General features: G+C 38.7%; 1 protein-coding gene across 4 annotated transcripts in view; it reads left to right on the plus strand.

The window, feature by feature from the left end:
* Positions 1 to 18,065, plus strand: part of BCL11B (BCL11 transcription factor B) — a 93,860-nt gene extending 75,795 nt beyond the window's left edge. For 3 of the 4 annotated variants that reach the window (XM_065685421.1, XM_065685423.1, XM_065685422.1), the window contains one exon: positions 10,908 to 18,065. In XM_065685421.1, the coding sequence (XP_065541493.1) occupies positions 10,908 to 12,919 (2,012 nt within the window). In that variant the 3' untranslated portion in view covers positions 12,920 to 18,065. The remainder of the gene's footprint in view (positions 1 to 10,907) is intronic. The other variant, XM_065685424.1, reaches the window with a different exon arrangement.
* Positions 18,066 to 22,495: the final 4,430 nt, after the last annotated feature.

A 22,495-nucleotide genomic window follows, 5' to 3' on the forward strand; every position in this document is an offset into this window, starting at 1 on the left:
AAACCTAATTAGAGGTGTAGTTTGTTGCAGGCAAAAATTATTGATATACAAGGAAGGTTTTATTCGGAGACATCTGTAGGTTGGCAGCTGTGCCAGCCATGTCTGTTCTTCTAAGTAACGGAAGCTGTGCAGCGGGAATAGCAGTGTTTTGGTGACAAGTGTTGAGGATATTGGTTGAATTGCATTATCAAAGTATTTTAGTTATTTTTATTATTACTGTTCTGCAAGCAGAGTTGAGATATGAGCCTGCCTATGTCTGTGTGAGTGAGCAGATGAGGTAGAGAAGGAGGACTGTTATTTCTATTTTTTTTCAGTCACACCTCCTTAGCATTTTGTATATATCAGCATTCTAGCCGAGCGAATTGCTAATTGCACTGGAAGACCCACTTTAAATTCAGGAATACTGAAACTTTGCAACTGTAACATTTTGACTGGCGAGAATGACCAGTCTTCTTTTCTGTTTCGCAGTGAGCTAGTTGAAGGAAGCTGGCATTGTCGCAGAGTGAAAGCTCTGCAGAAGTGCCGCAGGTTTTTCATATGGAAATGTGAAATAATGGGGTGATTAAATAGAGCTGTATATTAAAGTACATCTGACATTAGAATTAGCATAATGTGCTCTAGCCCTAGGCTGAGTACTTTATTTGCCATCTGCGTCGGACCAAAATCCCCTGGGGAAGCGCTAAAATATTCTGAATAAACTCAGCCCGAGTTCTTATTGAGAGTAAAATACCATTTGTGGCACGTCGTATTGATTCGTCTTAATTGCGGTGCAGAAAAGAACATTCAGTTGCTGATGACTTTTGTACTCTGTGACAAGTCGGCTGGAGTTATTCTAACACTGCAGTTGGTTAACCTGAACAGACTGCCGTGTTCAGAGAAGGAGAAAACCTTATCTTTGGTAGCATAAACTACCGTATCATCTCCCAGCTTTACTCCTTCCTATCTTGATGCATCATCTTTTTCTTTCCTTTATTTTTTTTTTATATGTATTATTCCCCTAAACCAGCAGCAAACAAACTGAGGAGGGTATAGGCTTCATTGAATCAGTCCAAAAATTCACATTCTTACCTAGTTACTCTCTACAGTCTCCCTCCCCACGTTTCCACCCTCACATCTTCTTAAAAAAATAAAAATCCAGAAACATCTGACCAGCTTTCATCTAAGGGAGTGAAAATCAGTGGAACTTGTCCTTGAGGATCCATCTCCAGAACCATTAGTTCAAGAGATTTATTATGTATATTCTGTAAAAAGCTGTGACTTCTCCTGTGCATAAGCCCAGAGTCTTAGTCAGTTGTAATGGTTTGATTTTTGTCAACTCTCCACTCAAATAGGTTGCTGAATACCTTTGAAAAAGTGCTTATAACATGCATAAAAGATAAATATTTCATCTGAAGGAAAATACTTTGATGCTCCATGCAATTCTGTAACATTCATAAGGTCCAGTTTTTACCCTATAATTGCCTATCATTATACACAATTTACATATTCAAACATTCTCTACAAACCTTAGTCTAGCATGTTTTTATTACAAATTCAGATCAAGGGAATAACCTTTAACTTCAGAGACAAATGAGACAAATTTACAAGTGCATGTCTGCTGTTTTCTTGTGTTTTATAAATCCCTGCAGACCCGAACACTTTTGCTATAACGCCACTCAGAACAATATACATATATTACTACTTGTTTGTAGTGCTTCGGTAATGAGTCCCCTTTGTATTAGATAACCTATATAATTCAGCATCTAGGCCCTCCATAACGTCAATTATCTCCTCATAGCTAAATGTACATTCCATTAAAACAAGATTTACAGCCTTTATAATACTTCTTAGGATTGAACATGGAGATTTTGTGGATTTAAAGAAGCAGAGATGGGAGTTAGCATTTGTTAAAGAAGCAATGAATTAAAACAAAAATGCTATTTCATTTACTAAGTATGAATAGGCATCTAATACCCTTAAGAAATAGTTGTAGTAAAACAGACTGAAGTACTCCTGGGAGAGAAAAAAAAAAAAAAAAGAAAATTTGTTTTCACCCTTTGGCTTTTTTTATTGTTTCCTGATTTATTCTTTATTTTTCCATTATATGACATGGACAATTTCCTTTATGTATCCTCCTTTAAGTTCCTATTCAGATTACTGAGAATTCTTGCTTGTAAGATGAGAAAATGTCACCTTAGAAAAGTCTGTGGGAAAAAAGAAACCAAAATCCCAGCACTTGCCAGTTTTCAAACAAAACTACTTACAGGAAACTGATATAAAGGGAAGCTGCTGGCATATTTCATATGTTGTAGAAAAGACTGACATTATTTCAAATGCATTAGAATACCTTATGCAAAGAAAAGGCCTAAAAGTGTCCTTGAGCAGTACAAGTGTTTTTCATGAAGGCTTTAAATGGGTTCCTATATATTAAACCACCACCAATGGGTAGTTCTATGGTCTTTTCATCTCATGACTGAGTACTTCCACCCTATGCCCCCAGTCCCCCCCCCATATTACATTCCCCATTCTCACTGATTTTTTCACTATTTTATACGGCAGGTTTGTAAAGCATCCTCACAATCTGCTAGTTGATGTCTTAGGTTCAGAGAAACTAACCAAAAGACACAAAACTGTTAGATGCTAAAGGTGGAGTCAGTTGAAACTGTTGTATCACAAAGGGCTAATTTAAAAGTTAACTCATTCACTATTGATCTTTTAATATTGATTTTCCTGTTTGCTCCTTACTTTTTGCACTTCTCCCTTTCCCTGCTTTATAAATTGCCTTTGTATTTTAGAATTTAACACCAATTAGTAGAAGGTATTCAGAGATGACAAACATGTTTTTTATCTTCCTTTTTAATAGCACTTCTGGGTCAAAATCCCTGTGTCGTGAGTTCCATTTTTGGTATGCAATTTTCTTTCTTTTTCTGCACTAAGTAAAAGCACTTCTTACACTTCTGTAGGCTGAACATTAACTTCCAGTAAGCCGCAAGCTCTTTTAAGGGATAAGAAATTTGACATGCAGAAGGAAGTTGCCCAAAATGACTATTGACATTTTATACCTAAAAATATAATATTGCCATTTTGTAATGCACTTAGAAATTAAACTGAGCTGTGCATTTGGCTCATTTATGTGAATCTGGCATTACAGATCTGAGGTATGATTAAGTCTTACAGAAAATGGGACTATTGAACACAAGCTGCATCTTCAGCCAAAGGTCGCCTGTGTCCATTAAGAAGCAGGAAGCATCTGTTTGTGTTATGCATGGCTGTAGTCTGCCTGCAGTCTCCTTCTTTTTTTCTAAGTATAAATGCCAGAGAGGACATATAAAATGCTTCTGGGGAAAGTTTAATTGGAAAAAAAAAAAAACCCAACAAAACCACCACAACTTGGTGTATTCATGTAAGCCTAGTTAAGATCCCTGTTTGTGATAACCTGGTATAGTTTATCAAGAAAAATTTGAAGCCTGGAATGGTCATCATCAGAGCTACTTTGAAATCATAGTATGGTAATTCAAATCAGAGTTTGGCTAAGAGCATGATTTTAAGGTCTTATGAAAGGATTGACTTTAGACACACAGCATGACAGTCTGACTTCTCGACTACGTGGCTGGCAATTAATCTTTTTGGTTTTTGACTCACATGATAAAATAGTTGATTTGACAAGAAACTTTATTACAGGAATGATAAACAGACAATCCTGCCTAATAGAAAAGGAACACCGCTGAAAAGCCCAAATGGCTTCAGAAAAAAAATAGGCTCCCAAGAGTGGGGCAGCATTTAATCCACCAAAGACAGAGTTTGGCAGTTGGCTTTAGCATAGAAAGAATTAATAGTACATGACTAATAGTAGTGTAATATAAATGCATTTTAATATTGGTGTTAAGCAGTGTTATTGTAGACCTTTTTCAACAGGTAGAAAATGCTCTCAGGAAAATTCACATTGCTAATTAAAATCAGCGCTGGGAGTGAGAGGGTCTTGTGGGGTTTGTAGGTTCTCTTGGCATAAAGCTTCTTGCATAATATCTGGAGAAAATTTGCATTCTCACTAGTCAAGGTACAAACAGGATGGTGAAAGCGGTAAAACACATAAGCAGTGTGTGGGAGAAGAATATTGCATGAAGTCGTGATTTTTCTTCAATTTGAAGATGGCACTGGAGGAGATAGGCTATTCAAGGCAAGGTAGAAAAAGAGCACAGGGTCTAGAATGGGAGGAAACAAACAGTCTGTTACTGAGAAGTAATACTTTTTGATTACTTCTTCTTTCTTCAGACACCCTTATTTTTCCATCCGTCTCTTAAAAACATTTAATTTTTGTTTCCCTGTCACATTCCTTTCACTGACCTCATCCTGGGTTTCCCCATTTCCAGATGACGACAGGCTCAGTGGCCCCTCATGCTTCAGCTCTTGCACCTAAACCTTCATCTCCTTCATTGAGATGCACTTCAGGTCAGCTGAGCTTTACAAGAGAGAGTGGTTGTTTATCTGAGTGGAGAATTGGAGGTGCTTAGGTTGTGAGACTGCAGGCGTCTTGCTAAGTCATAAAATACCAACTTTAGTTGCCAGTTGATGCTAACTTTACAAACTGTTGGTGATAGTCCCTGTCACCCTCAGCAGGATGTGCTGCAAGACACTATTGAGCTCTTTCTTTAAACAAGGCAGTGTAGGGATAGATGCACTGTGTTAGCTCTGGGGATGGAAGAGGAGTTGCCTTGTTTTACATCTTCAGTTCATGTTGCCATCAAAACAAAATTAAAATGAAGAGAGGTAGAATAAGAAATGGTTCCTCTGAGTCTGGTGTTTACAACTAGTGACTGGCATTGGACTGGCAGTGGTGATGCTCACCCAGGCTTGGACCCTACTTGACACTTCTGTCTTTTTTACTGAGACTGTCAGTACCTCTGAAATGGAGGTAGGAGCGCTTCCAAACAATCTGGGGAGTGCAGGAAGGGTAAAACTCTTGATACTGGGTGTGCTCAGCATATGTTTATTCAATCAGAAACACATGTAAGTAAATGTTCTTGCTAACTTGGACAATTTAGAGTGGTAATACGGCTTATAAAACCTTTTCAGCAGAAATACCTATGTTAGAGATATTTTTGTGTACCCAATCAAGCACTGGGTATGAACCAATTATAGTTCACACTGCAGATCCACTCTGCAGACACCTGGAAAATATTTGGCCCTTGTCTAGGTGACCTGTCAAACCGCATATAACCATATATTTTCTTCATTATGAAACACTAAATCTTTCCAGTATTTAATGCCCTTCTCTTTAATGTCAGCTGGTCTTATAAGGAGACTTGTTAAACTAGTGTTCTCAATTATGGCATTTTAATTTAATAATAATTCAATTAAAGGTGTGTTTTTTATGGAGCATCCACACTACCTTTTTGGCATTATTAGAGTAACCATCATAATAACAAGGAGTAATTATTTAAATGTTCATTAAAAATTAAGTGGTGGAGAAGAGAGTAACGGTGGTGGAAAGATTGTAGGAACTTAATACATGTCTGTTCCTGAGTGCTACAATAAAAGGTGTCCTTTCTTTAGAGCTTGCAAGTTTCTACTTTTCCTGAACTTCTAAAGGTGCAGTAAAGCAGCATTAAGATTCTTTAACATTTTTATTGCTGCTGTTGTAACTTTGTAAAGGGAACCAGAAATGTTATCTGGGAAGTACTGCTAGAGGTATGGAAGTGGTTATGTGGAACTGACGGCAGGTCCTCACTGCAGTCCTGGCAAGGGGTTATGGGTGGGTGATTAAAAAGAGGGGGAGTTTGTTCTTTGTTACAGCTAATGGAATTATTCAGACATGCTGAGAGGAGGATTCATAAGGCACTGGATGTCACTGTAGCCCAGCAGAAAATAATGAATTCTAAACAGTTCTTATCATACACTGATTATTGTTTGATAGAATCCAGAATAACTGAAGATATTTTGAGGGAAATTTATCTCCAGGGCAAAGGTGCTCAGTGTTCAGGGTGTATAGAAAGTTAGTACCTACTGGGCAAGGGGGATCTGCGTATCACTCAATGATACAAGTCAGACTGCAGAGGACAGATAAGTCAGGGGATTCAGGCTGCCTAGTGCAGTGGGATGAATGCCCACAGACCCAGGCTACTCTTGTTCTGGGCTGGGCAAACCAACCTGTCTTTTCTCACTGCCCTCCATAAGGGCAGAATTTGGGAGGCAGGATCTGAATTTAGCTTTGTTGTGTGCTGTTCATGAAAGAGAAAGAAGCTCATTATTGCTTTGACATTTTGAACGGATCATAATCTGTCATGCAGTAATGAAGGGAACACATTTTAATATTTCTGGAAAAGACCATCTTTTGTCATAATACTCAGAAAAGGCAAGAGTGTTCAACAAGTTCATAGTTTATAATTACCTGCTTAGGGAGATGATACTGGAGAGATTTTTAATCTACCAAGTAAAAGCATTAAAAGATCTAATGGTTGGCAGTTGAATTCAGCAATTTAAGATGGAAAGAAAAAAGTTTTTTTTTAATGCTGAAAATAGTCAACCATTGCCACAGACTGCTTTGATACTTAGTGAATTCTCTCTCACTTGGCATTTCCAATTCAAGTTGGGAGATCTGTGTTTTAGAAGACATGAAGTGGTTCAACTGAAAATCTCTGGGCTGGATATCTGTATATGAGGTGCAGACTAAATAGTTTCCTATGTTTTTCATGTACATGTAGGTAAAACAAAATATAATCTTAAATTGTATGAAGAAAGATTTAAATTAGGCATTTGGGGAACCTTCCTGATAGTAAAGGAGAAAAGGAATGAGGTAAACTTTCGGAGGGTTGTAAACTCTCCATCGGGGGTCCTTTGAAGTATCTGACATAGATATCAACAGATGCATAGCTATGGATGTCCTTTGGGTCAGGAATCAGGCAAGGGCGACCCTTAAGGTTTATCCCAGTCCTCTCATTCTTTAATCTCACCATCCTTCCTAGCCTACAAAACAATATTTCTGAACCCATACACCTGTATCTCAGTAGGATCCAGGCCTACAAACCTGTCTCATGCCTGAACTCCAGTGACAGTATTTGTTTGGCTTTAGAGCAACCTTAAAGCTACTGTTGACTGCCCAAGGCTCGTAGCCTGGATGTCACATTTCAGTACATATACCGTATCTATCAACTAATGTAAAGACAAAAAGTTATACTCGAGCCATTAGCCCTGAAAGTCATACCTAGTTACAGGGTTGAATCCATGTGCAATTCATTGAACAGTATTAATGAAGTCTTGGCTTATGCTTAACTCTAAAGACATTAATAATTTCATCACTATCCAACACAGCACTTCAGCCTGTGCTTAAGTTTCACCGATGTTGATTACTCACATGGTCAAAGTCAAGCACATGCCGAAGTGATAAAGACTGCATGTGGCAAAGCCTATATAGCTGGTTGTCATAAAGCGGGTATTTAGCCAGACTTCAGTGCAGGTGGCAAGGGATTAAGATAGCCATATATCAAAAGTAGCCTTATAACAAAGAGTTTTATAGTGTAGGTGCACTGCATTATTAAATATAAGGATCATTCTTGAGCAATACGTGGCTGTTTCTGGGCATGTTTAAAATATTTAGCAAGTTTTTGAATATAAAAATGTTCGGAGTGGATCTTCAAAGAGTTTTTGACATTGTTCTGTTCTTAAAAGTGAGCATCTACACTGCTCAGGGCAACTTCTAGGCAAGATACCATGAAGTGATAATATGGAAATGAACATTTTATTTTATATTTTTTCTTTTTTCTTCTTCTATTTTTTCTTTTTTTTTTTTTTAAATGAAGAGTCTGGGGAGAGTCTTTGAGGGTTGTGAAAGTTAAACGGTAGACACACAGGCATGCACACATGAACACTCCTGAAGCAGAGATTGGTAGCTAGGTAGCCTGCAGCCAATTTTGCCATCAGGTCAGGGTCTCTTGAAGAGGAGTTAAGGAGCATAAAAGCTAAACAAAACAAAAAGGAAGACTGTTTTATGACTGCTAGCTTGTAAATCTTAGCACTAATAGGACTAATTTGCTCTGTTCAAAAGAAACTAAAAAGGAGGGGGATTTACTTTCCTCACTTGAATATCTCACAGAGGTGAAGTTTTGGAGGACAAAACAAAACATCTCAGTTCCATGTAACAAGTAGTAGCAAGCATCCAGCCAGCTGCCATTTTGAGGGTAATTTTTTTAATCAGCCATTTCAGTTTTAGATTGGCCTTGATCCTCGGTCTGCTCAGGAATTTTTCTCCTTACGTGTGTGCTGAAGTAAACGTGTTGCTGTTGTTGTCGTTGTCTAATACACAGCTTTCTTAATCCTGTCAGCTCTTGAGCTAAGCAAGGGGAATGCACGCACATACACACTCTCACACTTATTTTTTTTAAAGAAAAAACCCCACAACAGAAAAGAATGAAGAAAGAATGCATGCTGAGACTTTAAAAATGAAAGAATCGAACAGCTGTGGGTAATAAATCGATTAATTAGAGTGGATAAAATGAAGGTGAAGGGTGCAGAGCACTCTTTAATTTGAAGATATATGACCTTGTAAGATGCTGCACTTCATTTGCTATTATATCACACTTCGGAAGGGGCTTTATTAAAATCTGTTCTAGGGTGAGCTGAGGTAAAACATATTGTTAAAAAAAGCTTTTGACAGAGTATGTTATATACTTTAGTCTGCTTCAGTGATTTCTGTCACTTTTTATACTACACATGTTGCTGTGCAAGAAAATTAAAGGTCTAGACATTTTCATCATATTTCTGTAAGAAACAGAAATTTAAATATTTGAAGTAATAATGGGAGCATTTACTGTTGCTTTGGCTGCAGAGCTGACATAAAACTCCCTAACTGCCTCAGTGCTGAGTAGATTTTTAAGGGATAATGTATCAGTTCCTTTCCGTGTTTGTATGTGGCTTTCATTAATGTCAATAGCAGTTACTGGCACTTTTTCTAAGCTGAGTGCAGTTCCCAAACTTGTTTTTTTTCTCCAAGAGCAGTTGTTAGAGAGTAATCAAAGCAACTGGGTCTGTCCCATACAACACAATGTGCAGGGTCGGGGCACAGGGGCCATGTCAGAGAGGCAGAAACGCCCGGTGTGTTGTGTGCGTCTTTTCTTGGATGTAGAGAGGCAGCTTCTCTGAAATCAGGGTCTGAAGCTGCTATCCACAGCAGTAGCCCTACTAAATCAATAGGAGCTTGAGGAGCTGCACCACATTTATCACCTGCCTTTGTAAATAAGTCTCAATCTGATAGATGCTTTTTCCTTTACGCTTTTATGGATGTACATTGGGTGATAAGATTAAATAGACCGACAGGCTGATAGGTAGGCAGATAATCCTCTAGCCTTCTTGTCTAAGGTTTTGTAGGTTTTGTTAGCAGTAGCCGTTCCTGCAACTGCCAGAAGAGGGGAATTCAGTCAGCAGCAATCCTGCTTCACCTGGTGTGCTCGAGTTTAATTTTTTTTTTCTCTTTATTTTTTTTTGACTGCTATGAGTCATTCCTCTTTACAAAGGTAGTTTTGATAATACAGCTCTGTTCACCTTATAAACTCGTTCTCAAGCTCAAGCATGGGGCTTTTGTGAATTGCAGTCCTTTCCATCTAGAAAGGGGTCATGTAGTTCAGCTTTGGATCTGTGAAGGGGCTGGGATAGGGCTTCATCTCACTTGTTGTGCACATACGAGTCAGGCGGGAAGCTTGGTTAAGGCTTTGAACTTTCGGGAAGTTTAGTGCCTTAGGTGCAGTAGGGCTATCGCTAGCCAAAACATGTGCTTTCATAAACAAACAAACAAACAAGCAAGAAATTAATTTTAGGTATTCTAAAATGGGTAGTTGTTTTTCAGGAAACCTCCCCCTCATTTAAAACAACAACAACAACAAAACAAATCCTGGATCATGATTTTCAAGTTGACACATATTTATGAGTTTATCAGAGTCTTGCAGAAGCATTGAAAAAAAGGAGGAGGGGGGGAAAGTGCTTTTTCAAGATAGCACATAGTTTATATTGTGCTCAGGACTGGAATTTTCTAGCTAGCAAAATTATGACTGTAGTGCGGACTTGCCCACACCTGTCCTTTATGTAAAGCTGAATCAAGGTTAAAGGAATGCTTTCCACCTTTATGCAGTTGTTCAAAAAGGCTAGAAAGGCAAGAACAATGTTTTTGGCTCCGGTGAGCGTTTCTGCATTGGAGGGCAGGCTCAGGCTCAGAAATTCTTGGGACCCAGTTCAAGCACGGCCTGACGTTTGTTACTGTTAATTGCAACTGTGCTGTTGGCTTTGATTACCGGATGTTTCATTTGAGTGGCTTCTTGGTGTTTTGGCAAAAAGAATGTCAAAGTGGTTTATGCAAGGGTATGTTTTCCAAGCTCCTGTTGACTTGAATAGAACTTGTGCTGCTAAATACCTACGTAGTATTTTAAAAATGGAAGTGCTGGCATGACTGAAGCATGTATAAATTAATTTTAGCAAGATCTCAGGGGACTGCTGCATGAAGTATATAAAAATATAAAATGACAGAGTGAGAATGACACTGAAGCTCCTTGCAGGTGCCTTGTAAAACCTACCACACTGCATTTTCCTTGGTTGCTGTCTGTAGTAATAAATCCCTTGAAACAAAATCCTTTTTGTGGAATAAACATGTGAAAGGATGTGGATCCTTCTACGTCATAAAGGAAGGTTTTATTTGCAAGTTAGAGGATATCAACATATATAGCACCAGTGCGTACGTGTGATATTTGTCATACATGTTAAGTGAATAAGTGTGGTGAGTAAATGTGATGTTCAACAATTTATATCAGTCAATACATTGCAATTAAGTCCTTCTTTCAGAAATGCCAAGGAGGAAATGTGTTAGCAAAATAAAGTGCATGCCAACTGTATTTAAATGTTCTCTGCTGTATTATTTTTTGAGTGTTCTTTCTCTTTTTCTTTTATAGGTAAAGATGAGCCTTCAAGCTATATTTGCACAACATGCAAGCAGCCTTTTAATAGCGCTTGGTTCTTGCTTCAGCATGCCCAGAACACACATGGATTCCGCATCTACCTGGAAACAAGCCCTTCAAACAGTTCCCTCACTCCACGCATCACCATCCCTCCTCCTCTGGGACCGGAGACTGTTGCACAGTCCCCACTGATGAATTTCCTTGGAGACAACAACCCTTTCAATCTTTTGCGAATGACAGGACCCATCTTGCGTGAACACCCTGGCTTTGGTGAGGGTCGGCTCCCAAACACGCCTCCGCTGTTCAGCCCACCACCTCGTCATCATCTGGATCCACATCGCCTTAGTGCCGAAGAAATGGGGTTAGTTGCCCAGCATCCCAGTGCCTTTGACAGAGTTATGCGTTTAAACCCCATGGCAATTGAGTCCCCAGCGATGGATTTCTCCAGAAGGCTTCGAGAACTGGCAGGAAACAGTTCCACCCCTCCGCCAGTCTCACCCAGTCGCACCAACCCTATGCATCGCCTGTTGAATCCTTTTCAGCCAAGTCCTAAATCACCTTTTTTGAGCACCCCGCCACTGCCCCCCATGCCCCCCAGCAGCACTACGCCTCCCCAGCCTCAGGCCAAGAGCAAGTCCTGTGAATTTTGTGGGAAAACATTCAAGTTCCAGAGTAACCTTATTGTGCACCGGCGCAGTCACACAGGAGAAAAGCCCTACAAGTGTCAGCTCTGTGACCACGCTTGCTCCCAGGCCAGCAAGCTAAAACGCCACATGAAAACGCATATGCATAAAGCTGGCTCCATGACGGGCAGGTCAGATGATGGACTGTCCACCACTAGTTCCCCTGAGCCAGGCACAAGTGAGCTCACCGGAGAGGGACTGAAATCCAGTGAGGCAGATTTCAGGAATGAGAGTGATCCTTCCTTGGGCCATGACAATGAAGAAGAGGAAGAGGAGGAGGAAGAGGAAGAGGAGCTTGAAAATGAGAGCCGGCCAGAGTCAAGCTTCAGTATGGACTCGGAGCTGAGTCGTAACCGAGAAAATGGCTCCAAGTCGCTGCCAGATGAGAAATCCCTTGTGTTGGGAAAAGTCATCGAGAATGTAAGTTTAGGTACCATCCAGCAATATAACGACATGATAGCTGAAAAACAGAAGAGGAGTAGCTTCATGAAAAGGTCTTCTGACCAGCGAGACTTGTGTCCTCGAGACCTCTGTCAGAGAGATCCAGCTGACGAAGACTCAGTGGTCGGAGAGCTAGACCGCACTGAGGAAGGGACAGTCAATGGAAGAAACTTTGGCCCAGGTGAACCCTTCCCAAACTTGTTCCCCCGCAAGCCAACACCTATCACAAGCCCTAGTTTAAACAATTCCTCTAAAAGAATAAAGGTAGAGAAAGATTTGGACTTGCCACCAGCAACAATAATACCTTCTGAAAACGTTTACTCCCAGTGGCTGGTAGGGTATGCAGCATCACGGCATTTCATGAAGGATCCATTCCTTGGATTCACAGACTCCCGACAATCCCCCTTCGCAACCTCCTCCGAACACTCATCGGAGAATGGGAGCCTGCGTTTCTCCACCCCGCCGGGGGACATGCTGGACGGGGGGCTCTCAGGGCGCAGCGGCACGGCGAGCGGAGGCAGCACCCCCCACATCAGTGGTCCCGGGCCCGGTCGACCCAGTTCGAAGGAAGGGCGCAGGAGCGATACATGTGAGTACTGTGGCAAGGTCTTTAAGAACTGCAGCAATTTGACGGTGCACCGTCGGAGCCACACTGGAGAGCGGCCTTACAAATGCGAGCTCTGCAACTATGCATGTGCCCAGAGCAGTAAGCTGACGCGCCATATGAAAACGCATGGCCAGATAGGGAAGGAGGTCTACCGCTGCGACATTTGCCAGATGCCCTTCAGTGTTTACAGCACCCTGGAGAAACACATGAAAAAGTGGCATGGAGAACATTTGCTGACAAATGACGTCAAAATTGAGCAGGCAGAAAGAAGCTAAGGGCCCTCCCCACCCCCCGCTAGGTTAAATTTCAGGGGTCTAGGTAACATTTTATTTGTACAGTTTAACTATTGCCAACTGAGAAAAGATGACCTAACTTGCCTCCGTAAACATAACTTAGCATAAATATGGTAGGTGCCAGACTTTGGCACTTAAATATAACCTATGTCTACAAAGTTCTATTAAACCCGAGGGTTGATTAAGGCAGTAAAAATTGTGGAGCCTTTTAACTGTGCAATAATTTCTGTATTTATTGGGTTTTTGTAATTTTTTGGCATGTGCAGGTACATTTTTTTATTCTTTCTGTTTAAATTTCTTTAAAAAATTTGTTGGGTATCCCTTTTTAATTTTACCCAGTCGTAGCCTGAGATTACTTGCATTGTAGAGGAGAAACGTATCTTTTAAAATTCTAATTTTTGGGCCGCTGCTTTGTTGAAATTTAAGCTAAGCATGTGTAATTTCTTGTGAAGAAGCCAGCATTTGAACAGAAATACTCTTTTTTTCCCTTTTTTTCTTTTTTTTTTCCCTTTCTTAAATAACCTTAAAGAGTAGGGATTACAAAATTGTACAGCGGATAACAATCTTAAAATTAGCACTTTCTTTTGGAATTGGATCAAATATGCAGCACTGACAATGTCGCTGACGATAGAGGCCTTTTCTAGATGGATTTAATCACTGAAGTTGTGGCAATGGATAAAGCATAGGTGCAGAAGGCAGCTACGTACAAAATCCAGAAACATTCTTAATTGTGTGTTACTATCAGATGGTCTCTTCTTGCTCTTAAAAGCTGTGGCAATATAATGGTGCCATTTCATCACTTTTTGGGTTTCTTTCCCACTGTCTTCCCTTCCTGCTACTCTTCCTAGACACAGTAAAGGCATCCCAAGTATCATGTATTTTCAAACCTTGGAGGAGCCAAATGCCATCTTTTTTCTTTTTAAATGACAAAATCATAAATTTGTGTTCAGGACATCTACTTTAGTCCATATCTGCTGTAGTTAAAATAATTACTGAAGGATGGGAAAGTGTGAATTATGCAATTAAAAGCCTCAACTCATAGGCATTTGGTTTATGAATAGAAATATTAGAACTATCTTATATGATGTGCAATGATGTTATTATAAAGAAGGGAAAAATAAATTCTAGTTGCTTTAGCTGTCTTGGCAAGATTCAGCTCCTACTGAGGTTGGTAAGAGTTTTCTCCTTTACTTAATTAGGACTAGAACTGCATTCAGATAAAAGCATAACAACAGAAAAAAGTAAAGGAAAATGCACCTGCTCTACTTTCAAATTCCAAATTTTTTAAAGCCTTTTATGAGTAATACTAGCCAACCGTGGACAATTATGGTTAGATATTTTAATTATGTTGACCCGCACTTTAAAGCTTTTGTTTGTGGTTAAGAGAAAAATGGCTTCTCAACAAGAAATTACATCATATTCTTCTATTTGGCCCAAAGGTGGGTTAAACTGTAAGGGAACAACTGAGATTAAGTGTCAGTGTTGCTAAGCATGGCATTCACAATACTGGCACTATAAAGAAAAATAAATAAAAATAATTTATTGGACAGTTTTTGTACTGCCATTCAATTTGACGTGAGTGCCTTGAAAACTGATCTTCCTATTTGAGTCTCTTGAGACAAATGCAAAACGTTTTTGTGAAATGGAAAGACTTTTAAAAAAAAAAAAGTAAAACAAGAAAAGTACATTCTTTAGAAAAAAAGAGCCACATTTACTTAAAAAAAAATAAGAAATTACTGGTTGAAGATAGTGGACATGAAAATGCCATAAGACCCAATCAAATGAAGATGTATACCCAGCACAACTTCGGACATCCATTAGCTGAATTATTCTCAGCCTTTTTTTTTTTTCAGGACAACGCTGCTTAGGAAATGGAATGGAAATGAGTTACTGCTGAATTAAAACTCAAATGACACAAATTACAAGTTGTTATCATTGAATGAGAAAAAACAATTCAGGAACAACGGCTAATTTTTTTTAAAAGTTAAATTTAGTGCACTCTGTCTTAAAATACGTTTACAGTATTGAATACATACAAGGGTAAAAAAGAAATTGTGTGTATGTGTGTTTGAGCAATCTTTTTTTTTTCAAAGTTTGCTTAATAGGTTATTAAAAAAAAAAATGCCATAATGGCCATGTGTATATTGTTTTCTTTTGGTGACGGGGTTTTAGTATATATTATATATATTAAAATTTCTTGATTACTGTAAAAGTGGACCAGTATTTGTAATAATGGAGAATGCCTGGGCATTTTACAAAACCAGAAAGAAAAAAAAAAAAACTTCTTTTTTCCTTGAAAATGTTGCAGTAAAATTTAAATGGTGGGTCTATAAATTTGTTCTTGTCACTGTAACTGTAAAGTCTTGAGTTTTAGTAAATTTTTTTCTGCCTTGGGTGTTGAATTTTTATTTCAAAAAATGTATAGAATCTTGTATTTGGGGATTAAAAGGTGATTGCTACACCCTGTAGAAAAAGTATGTAGAAAAAAGTGCTTAATATTGTTATTGCTTTGCAGAAAAAAAAAAATCACGTTTCTGACCTGTACCTATTTTTCTCTTTTTTTCTCCCCTTCCCCCCTTTTATTCCCCTTATGGAATGGATATTGATATTGGTTGATTCATATGATGTAGGCACTTGCTGTATTTTTACTGAAGCTTGTAATTTTTTAACTGTACGCTTGTCCTTTTAAAGGGATTTAATGTACCTTTTTGTTAGTGAATTTGGAAATAAAAATAAAAACAAACAAACAGGCTGCCATAATATATTTTTTTAATTTGGCAGGATAAAATATTGCAAAAATAAAAAAAAAATTTGTATGTGAAGTCCTTATTGTACAGGAAAAAAAGGGGGTTGTTTGACGACCTTTGAGTAAAAGAAACAAAACAAAATAATTAAGTGCTTTTTTATTTTTAATTTTATGTTGCTGTTGTTCACGAATAATTTTAGTTGTATATATTTTTTTTGTCAGAAATGGCCTACAAAAAAGTGCTGTTCCCACAGGGCTCTAAATAACTTCAAAGTTGCCTGGACCCCTTGCATCAAGGTTTTACAGGTATGGTTGAACCAGGCTCGATGGTTATTGACTATTTGTGTGAAATGAAATTCCATTCCCGTACAGGTGTCTCGGGTGACATCCCACAGCTTCCCCACTGATCTGAAAGAGAGGAGATTTTTCCCCCCCACCCTTCCAAACAAGAAGATGTCCAACACATCTTCCCTCTCCTGGCCAACCCACACTTACTGCTGCCCACACCCTGCCACTGCCCTCTGGAAGAAAGTTGTTTTATAGCAAAAAGTGAGAGCTGTTGCATCCACTTTGACAGAAAATGGTAAAATGCTCTGCTGTTGGTACAGCTGTAACTCGGTTGAAGTAAAATTAGTCCAGGCACAGCCCTCCTCTTCCCTGTCAGAACAGGACCTACTCCGTGTACAGGTCTTGCCAGTCCATGTTATTAGCTGCTTTGCTGCTGTTCACTCCTTATTGTACATTCCATAAATTTCTGAATGTTTGAGGGACTGGGATGAAATCCTGTGCCTTTTGATTTCTCTCTTCTTTGCAGTTCTTTCTCTCTCTCTCTCTCTCTCTCTCCTGCTCTCTTCCCTTTTGGGTCGAGGGGAAGACAGGTGGCAGAAGAGGCAGTGATGCTCTAGTGAAGGGGAGAAGGAGAAAATGCTCACCGCTCTTGCAGGAAGTGACGGTAAAACAAAACAAAAACAATGACAAAAAATATTGCCATGCCATGCAAGATTTTTCTTCTGCTTTAATCTTTGCAGAACTGTTGAAGCAATTGGAGAAGCATGGGTATAACAGCAGGGAGAATTTGGTCCAGCTACCTAACAGATATATGTCTTCCTGGCTTGAGCAACATACCCTTAGGACTTCTGGACAAATTCTGGATCTCAATTAAGCTGATATAAATCAAGAATTATTCAGCAGTCTTAGTCCTGGGTTGCTCCAGCATACCCGAGGCTGGAATGTGGTCCCTTAAAGGCATATTTTCACTTTTTGGTGAAAATTCAGATCTCTGGCATTCATATAAACCCAGTCATGTCACAGAACTCAGCAGAATCCCTTGGACATGCATCAGTGTAATAAAGATCAGAAGTTAACTGCATGTTTTCAGGCCACAATTAGTTGATTTAAGAAAGAATTTAATCTTTCATTTTAGTGTAAGTTGCTTAGGAGCTCCAGTCTCCCTGTTGTTTTCAATTATCCAGGATGGCTAACACCAGCAGTTATCTACTTTTGTGACTTAGATCACTAAAACTAAGTCACCCAAAAGCACAAGGGTTGTGTTTCTGCAGACTGTAGTGATAATGAAATGGCCCTCCTTTTTTTCTTGCTTAGAAGAACTGTAGTTTATTAGGCCATAAGCACAATATAACATAGACGTAAATAGCTAGAATGCTGCCGTAGTTATTTTCAAAATTTAAATGGGTTTAATTATTATTTTAAGGTTGAATTTCTTAACTTTCATTGTGTCTAGTCCTGTTGTCTTTGAAGTCCAGAGCAAAACTCTAGTCAACTGTCTTGGCAACAGAACAGGTCCAGAAACGTGGTTTTAGAAATAAAACCCCCCAGTTTTTAAGGAAAGGGTCAAAAAATCAGCATTTCATCCCAGTCCTATGTAAAAGACAGTCCAAGGTTTTGTTTATCACAGGCAAACTCATTTTTATGGTGCTCTTTGTATTTTAGAACTGCAAAGCAAAGTAACATTGATTTAAGTTGTTTGCATTTGTACCGGCAAGGCAAAATATTTTTATTACCTTTTTCTATTACTTATTGTATGAGCTTTTGTTGTTTACTTGGAGGTTTTGTCTTTTACTACAAGTTTGGAACTATTTATTATTGCTTGGTATTTGTGCTCTGTTTAAAAAACGAGAGCACTTTTTTTTTTTATTATGGATAAAATGTTGAGATGGCTGGAGGTCATTTCAATATGGCTTAGTGAAATATTTATTGTTCCTTTTATTCTCTGTACAAGATTTTTGGCCTCTTTTTTTCCCTTATTGTCACAATGTTGAGTTCAGCATGTGTCTACCATTTCATTTGTACGCTCGTTCAAAACAACGTTTGTTCCAGTTTCAAGTTATAAAAATAAATTGGACATTTGACTTGATCTCCAAATCTTGTCTTTCCTGTTTTCTTGAAATTGAGGGGTGGGAAGGGGAGAAAAGAGAGGAGTGAGGAGTTGAAGCTTCAGTACAGATGATAGAGCTCATGCTGTATTTTCTGTCAGTTCTCCTGGGAGTCAGTCATTCTCGTTTGGGGAGGACATATGAACACCTGTGTGATGCTAAGCAGATGCTCAAGTCCTGCTTACATCCCTTGGACTTAAATAATAATGTAAAGTCTTTCCTGAGTAGGGCTCTTGAGAGAAAATGGAAAGATAATGCTTGAGACAGTCAAACTTCTCATATGAAATTATGTTACGTTTGGGACAACTAGCACAATTTTCTGAGTGAGAAGAGTTTTGCTCTTGTGTTTCTTTCCATCCCCACAAACTTAACTGTGTGCTGTGTGCACCTAAGTTTGTTAATGTGTTTTGCTTCTCAGAGGCCAGCATAAACAGGGAGAACCCTTACCTATTTAACCGGGAACTGAATCTGGTGATTATTATTTGGTATTATTATGTGAGAAGCACCAAAAGGTAACTGCAGCTAAACATCTGTGCCTCCTCCTCAGCTAGGGACAACGGCATGCACGGTTAAAGGCAGAATTTTGCACAGTTTGCAGTTTGAGGATAACAGCTAACAACTACAGGCAGTTCACTATCCTGATGCTCTTTTATCAAGCCAACCTGTTAGCAAATGCATGGAAATCTTAAATGAGAGAATTGTTACTGAAACCATTATTGGAAAGCTCAGGAAAGATTTGGAGTGTTAGAGACCAGATTCTGATTTCCTGGAGGCCTTGGTCCAACAAACCATGTAACAGGCTTGTGATTCAAAGCAGGTGCGTAATTGAAATTCATTTCAAAGGAACTGCTGCTGGACTTTAAAGTATTTGGCTCAACTCAGAAGTCAGGAGGGGAAGCTAAGTGGTTTGCGCTACAGAAGAGCTCTTACAGATGGTCCCTTCCTGATCTCAGGCTCCCTGAATCTGCAATCTAAATTTAGCTATATTTAAGTGCTTTGCTGGGTCAAGGCTTTGAAAAGTTGCACTCATGAAAAACTGGTGAAAATCAAATCAGAACCCAACGCCGACAGTTATATTGGTCAATAGTTCACACTGTAATTCCTAAAATGCCACGTTTGTTTTGAATACCTTCTGCAGTGAGCTGTAAAAGCTGTTACATTTTACTTCTAAATTTCATACAGTTTGCATTTGGAGGGGGTGCTTTTGACACCCTATAAACATGACTTCTCTCTAGTGGATCTTTACACTGCTCTGTCATTTTGTCAGCTTTAAAGGCATTGCAGGCCTTACAGATGTTGATGTGGCGTTGGAAGATCTAGCAGCAGTAGCTGCTGCTGTGCATCCTGGCCTGTGGCCATGAGGGTTTGGAAGCACAAGGGCACTTCCCATCCACTGCTCTGCTGGGGTAGGTGTAGTTAGGTATCTGCCCATCAAGGGGAAGCATGGATCTCTTGGAAGCAGTAATGCCTTAACTCATCACTATTGGATCTGTTAGCGCTTGTCTGTCAGAGCCCTGATTACTCACATAAGTTGGCATGGGGAAAAAGCAGGATTAGGCCCTTTTGACAGAGTAAATGTGAGAAATCACAAAAACAAGGCTGCAAACAACTAAATACAAATGAGTTTCTTAGCAGCATCCTCTGGTTGGATGCTCCTGTTTTACACACACTTCTGTAACACAAGAACTTTATTGTAATCAGTAAAGGAAAAAGGTTCAGAAAAATCTTTGCTAAATCCAAATGAAGCAAATGAAGTTCAAACTTTGCTATGAAAGAAGAAGTATTTTAAGTCAGCATTGTAATTATTATAATGAAGAAATGTGTTATAAAGGTGATCTAATTTCTGAAGGGCCTCATTCTTCACACTGATTCTACACCATATTTCTTTGGATTCAACAGATTTACTCTGGATTTACAACAGTATTCTGTGGGTTGAATCTAGCTTAATGGTTTTACATACAAAAAAATTAAATAAATTATAAGAACACAGAATAGCACTGGCCATTGAACTCTTAACTCCGTAACTGAGATGTTTCCACCAGAAAGTGTAGTTAGCAAGTTACATTTACCCAATCAAAGGACAGAAAGATGCCATGTGATCTGTACATCCAATTAAAACAGCTTGAAAACTGAGCAATCAAAATGAAAAGCTTGTGAACAGACCAATAATTATACACCAAAATCATTCAGGAAATAATTTTGAATAATGAATATATTTGAGAAAATTGTGATCTATTTGCAGACGCCTTGTAAGCAAAAAAGAGGCAACATTTGCCTAATAGTTGATTTGCTTTGAATTATTCTCCTTGCTCAGTTAAACACTGACCTTTAGCTACTCATTGACAACATGCATTTCACTGTCTGACAGATGACAGACTGTTCTCTGGGATCACATGTGGTAGGGATGGAAAACACCTATTCACTATTTTTGCCCATCCACGACCAATGCAAGATTATTTCTTTCAGCACTTTTCCTCAACAGGACATTATGCAGAACACAATAAAATTTAATTTTATACCTACCCACCCACTGAAAAAAACCCTGGCTGTTAAGAAAAGATTCTTCATTCATTCAGTCACTGTCCATTTCCTCATGGGTTTAATCACAGGATATAACGACATGGTACTACGTTTATTAAGAGCAGACATCTGCTTTGGGCTTGGTTGGACTGTAGTTTGAGTGTGAGGCTAGTTCCAAAAGATGTTCTAATTCTTCTATTTGCTATAATAATCAGGAACCCACTGCATTATACAGACAGTTTACTGATTTACAGATTATTTTTTCTGCACAAAAATTAGATGTCGGGTTCCTTTGATGTGTATCTTTTTATTTATTTCTTGTTTTGCCAGCCTGTGAAATACCTCCTGTGCAAGTGAAGACCACTTACATATTTTCATGTAGAGTTTGCAAGTGCCAGTGCTGATTATGGTAGAAGTCATAGGTATCATCAGAGAACATCAAAGCTATGGAAAATGTGAAAGAAAACTATCATGTTTTAAAGATTCCTATAAACTGGATAGAAAAAAACAGCAATGTAAAAAAAAATGTTGCTTTTTAGAAATATTTTAAGCATAAAGAATAGATGTCCAATGACTAGCAAGTTACAAGCATGAGTGTGCAAAAACTATGCGTACATTTCTGTGTACTTAACAGATTAAAATTTCAAGTGCACTTGTACAAAGCTAGAGTATAATATTGATTTAATTTGAATTTCTCCTAATTACACTATATCCTTAAGATTGCCAGTTTACTTCAGCAAAGCTGGTTTAAAATGGGTGATAAATGAAGACCCCTTGCTTCCCCTCTAGAAATCACAATTGGGATAGACATTGCATGTGGGCAATGCCTATATAACATTCTTGTAGACACTATTAAAGTCCCTAAGATGCTGGATTTTTCTAGAAACCGATAGATCATAAAGCAACGTTCGGTGACTAGCCAGACTAATGTGGGGCATGTGAAGTTTCCACAATGCCAAATTACAACTACAAGGTATGTTCATTTTTCTCACTGTGTTTATTAATTCGTATGAAAAGATGGCCGTAACTATCTGCTTGGGTGATGTGAGTCTTCACTTGTCATGGTGCATGGGTCTTCCCACTGGTGTGAGATGTGGAAATACGAGTGAAACTAAGATAAATGACAAAAGCCAAGGACACATGGAAACACTCCAGAATGAACTCTTGTAATTTAAATCTCCGTGATGAGATGGTGAGAAGAATTTTTGCAGTGAAAAAGGAAGCCAAAGGAGTAAAGTCTTCATATGATATATTCCCAATGTGAACTATCAGCAAAAATAGGGAAAATTGATATTGATAACAATAGCAGTTTCTATTCTGGATGTGGCTGCAGCAATCTAGTCAGAAACCAGGCACTTATCGCAGAATACTTTGAATTCTTAGCAGTGATGTAACATAATGCAGCTTCACTGAGAAAGGCACCATTCCTGCAAAGTACCCCCAAATGGCTGACAGAACGAAATGGTACAATTTCAAAATTAGAAGACGAGAGGGAAGGAGATATTAAGAGATATAAACAAGGGAGAAAATCATGTTTCATATGGTAATAATGTTCAGATGAAAGGAATGTGTTGGAGGATCACTGATGAATCAAACCTGTTAGACATTTCAGAATACCTAAGTGAAATGGTAGTTTAAATCCCCATTTAGAGGTAACTTCAGTTCTAAGACTCACTGATTTTTAACAAAAAGCCTTGCATTTCCAAATGACTTTTGGAAATAAGGCAGTAGTCCAAAAATATTTTAGAAAAAAATCTCCTGTCATATATATTATTCTGCTCATGTTCCAATAGCTTAAATTACTACTTTTAATGTCTGAACCTTTTTGAACATAGAGAAATCGGAATGCCAGACTTATCCTGTTTCAGTTTATGGCTTAACATCATCTTTATAAAAGAG

This window comes from Lathamus discolor, chromosome 6, assembly GCF_037157495.1.
Source record: "Lathamus discolor isolate bLatDis1 chromosome 6, bLatDis1.hap1, whole genome shotgun sequence".
NCBI classification, from domain to species: domain Eukaryota; kingdom Metazoa; phylum Chordata; class Aves; order Psittaciformes; family Psittacidae; genus Lathamus; species Lathamus discolor.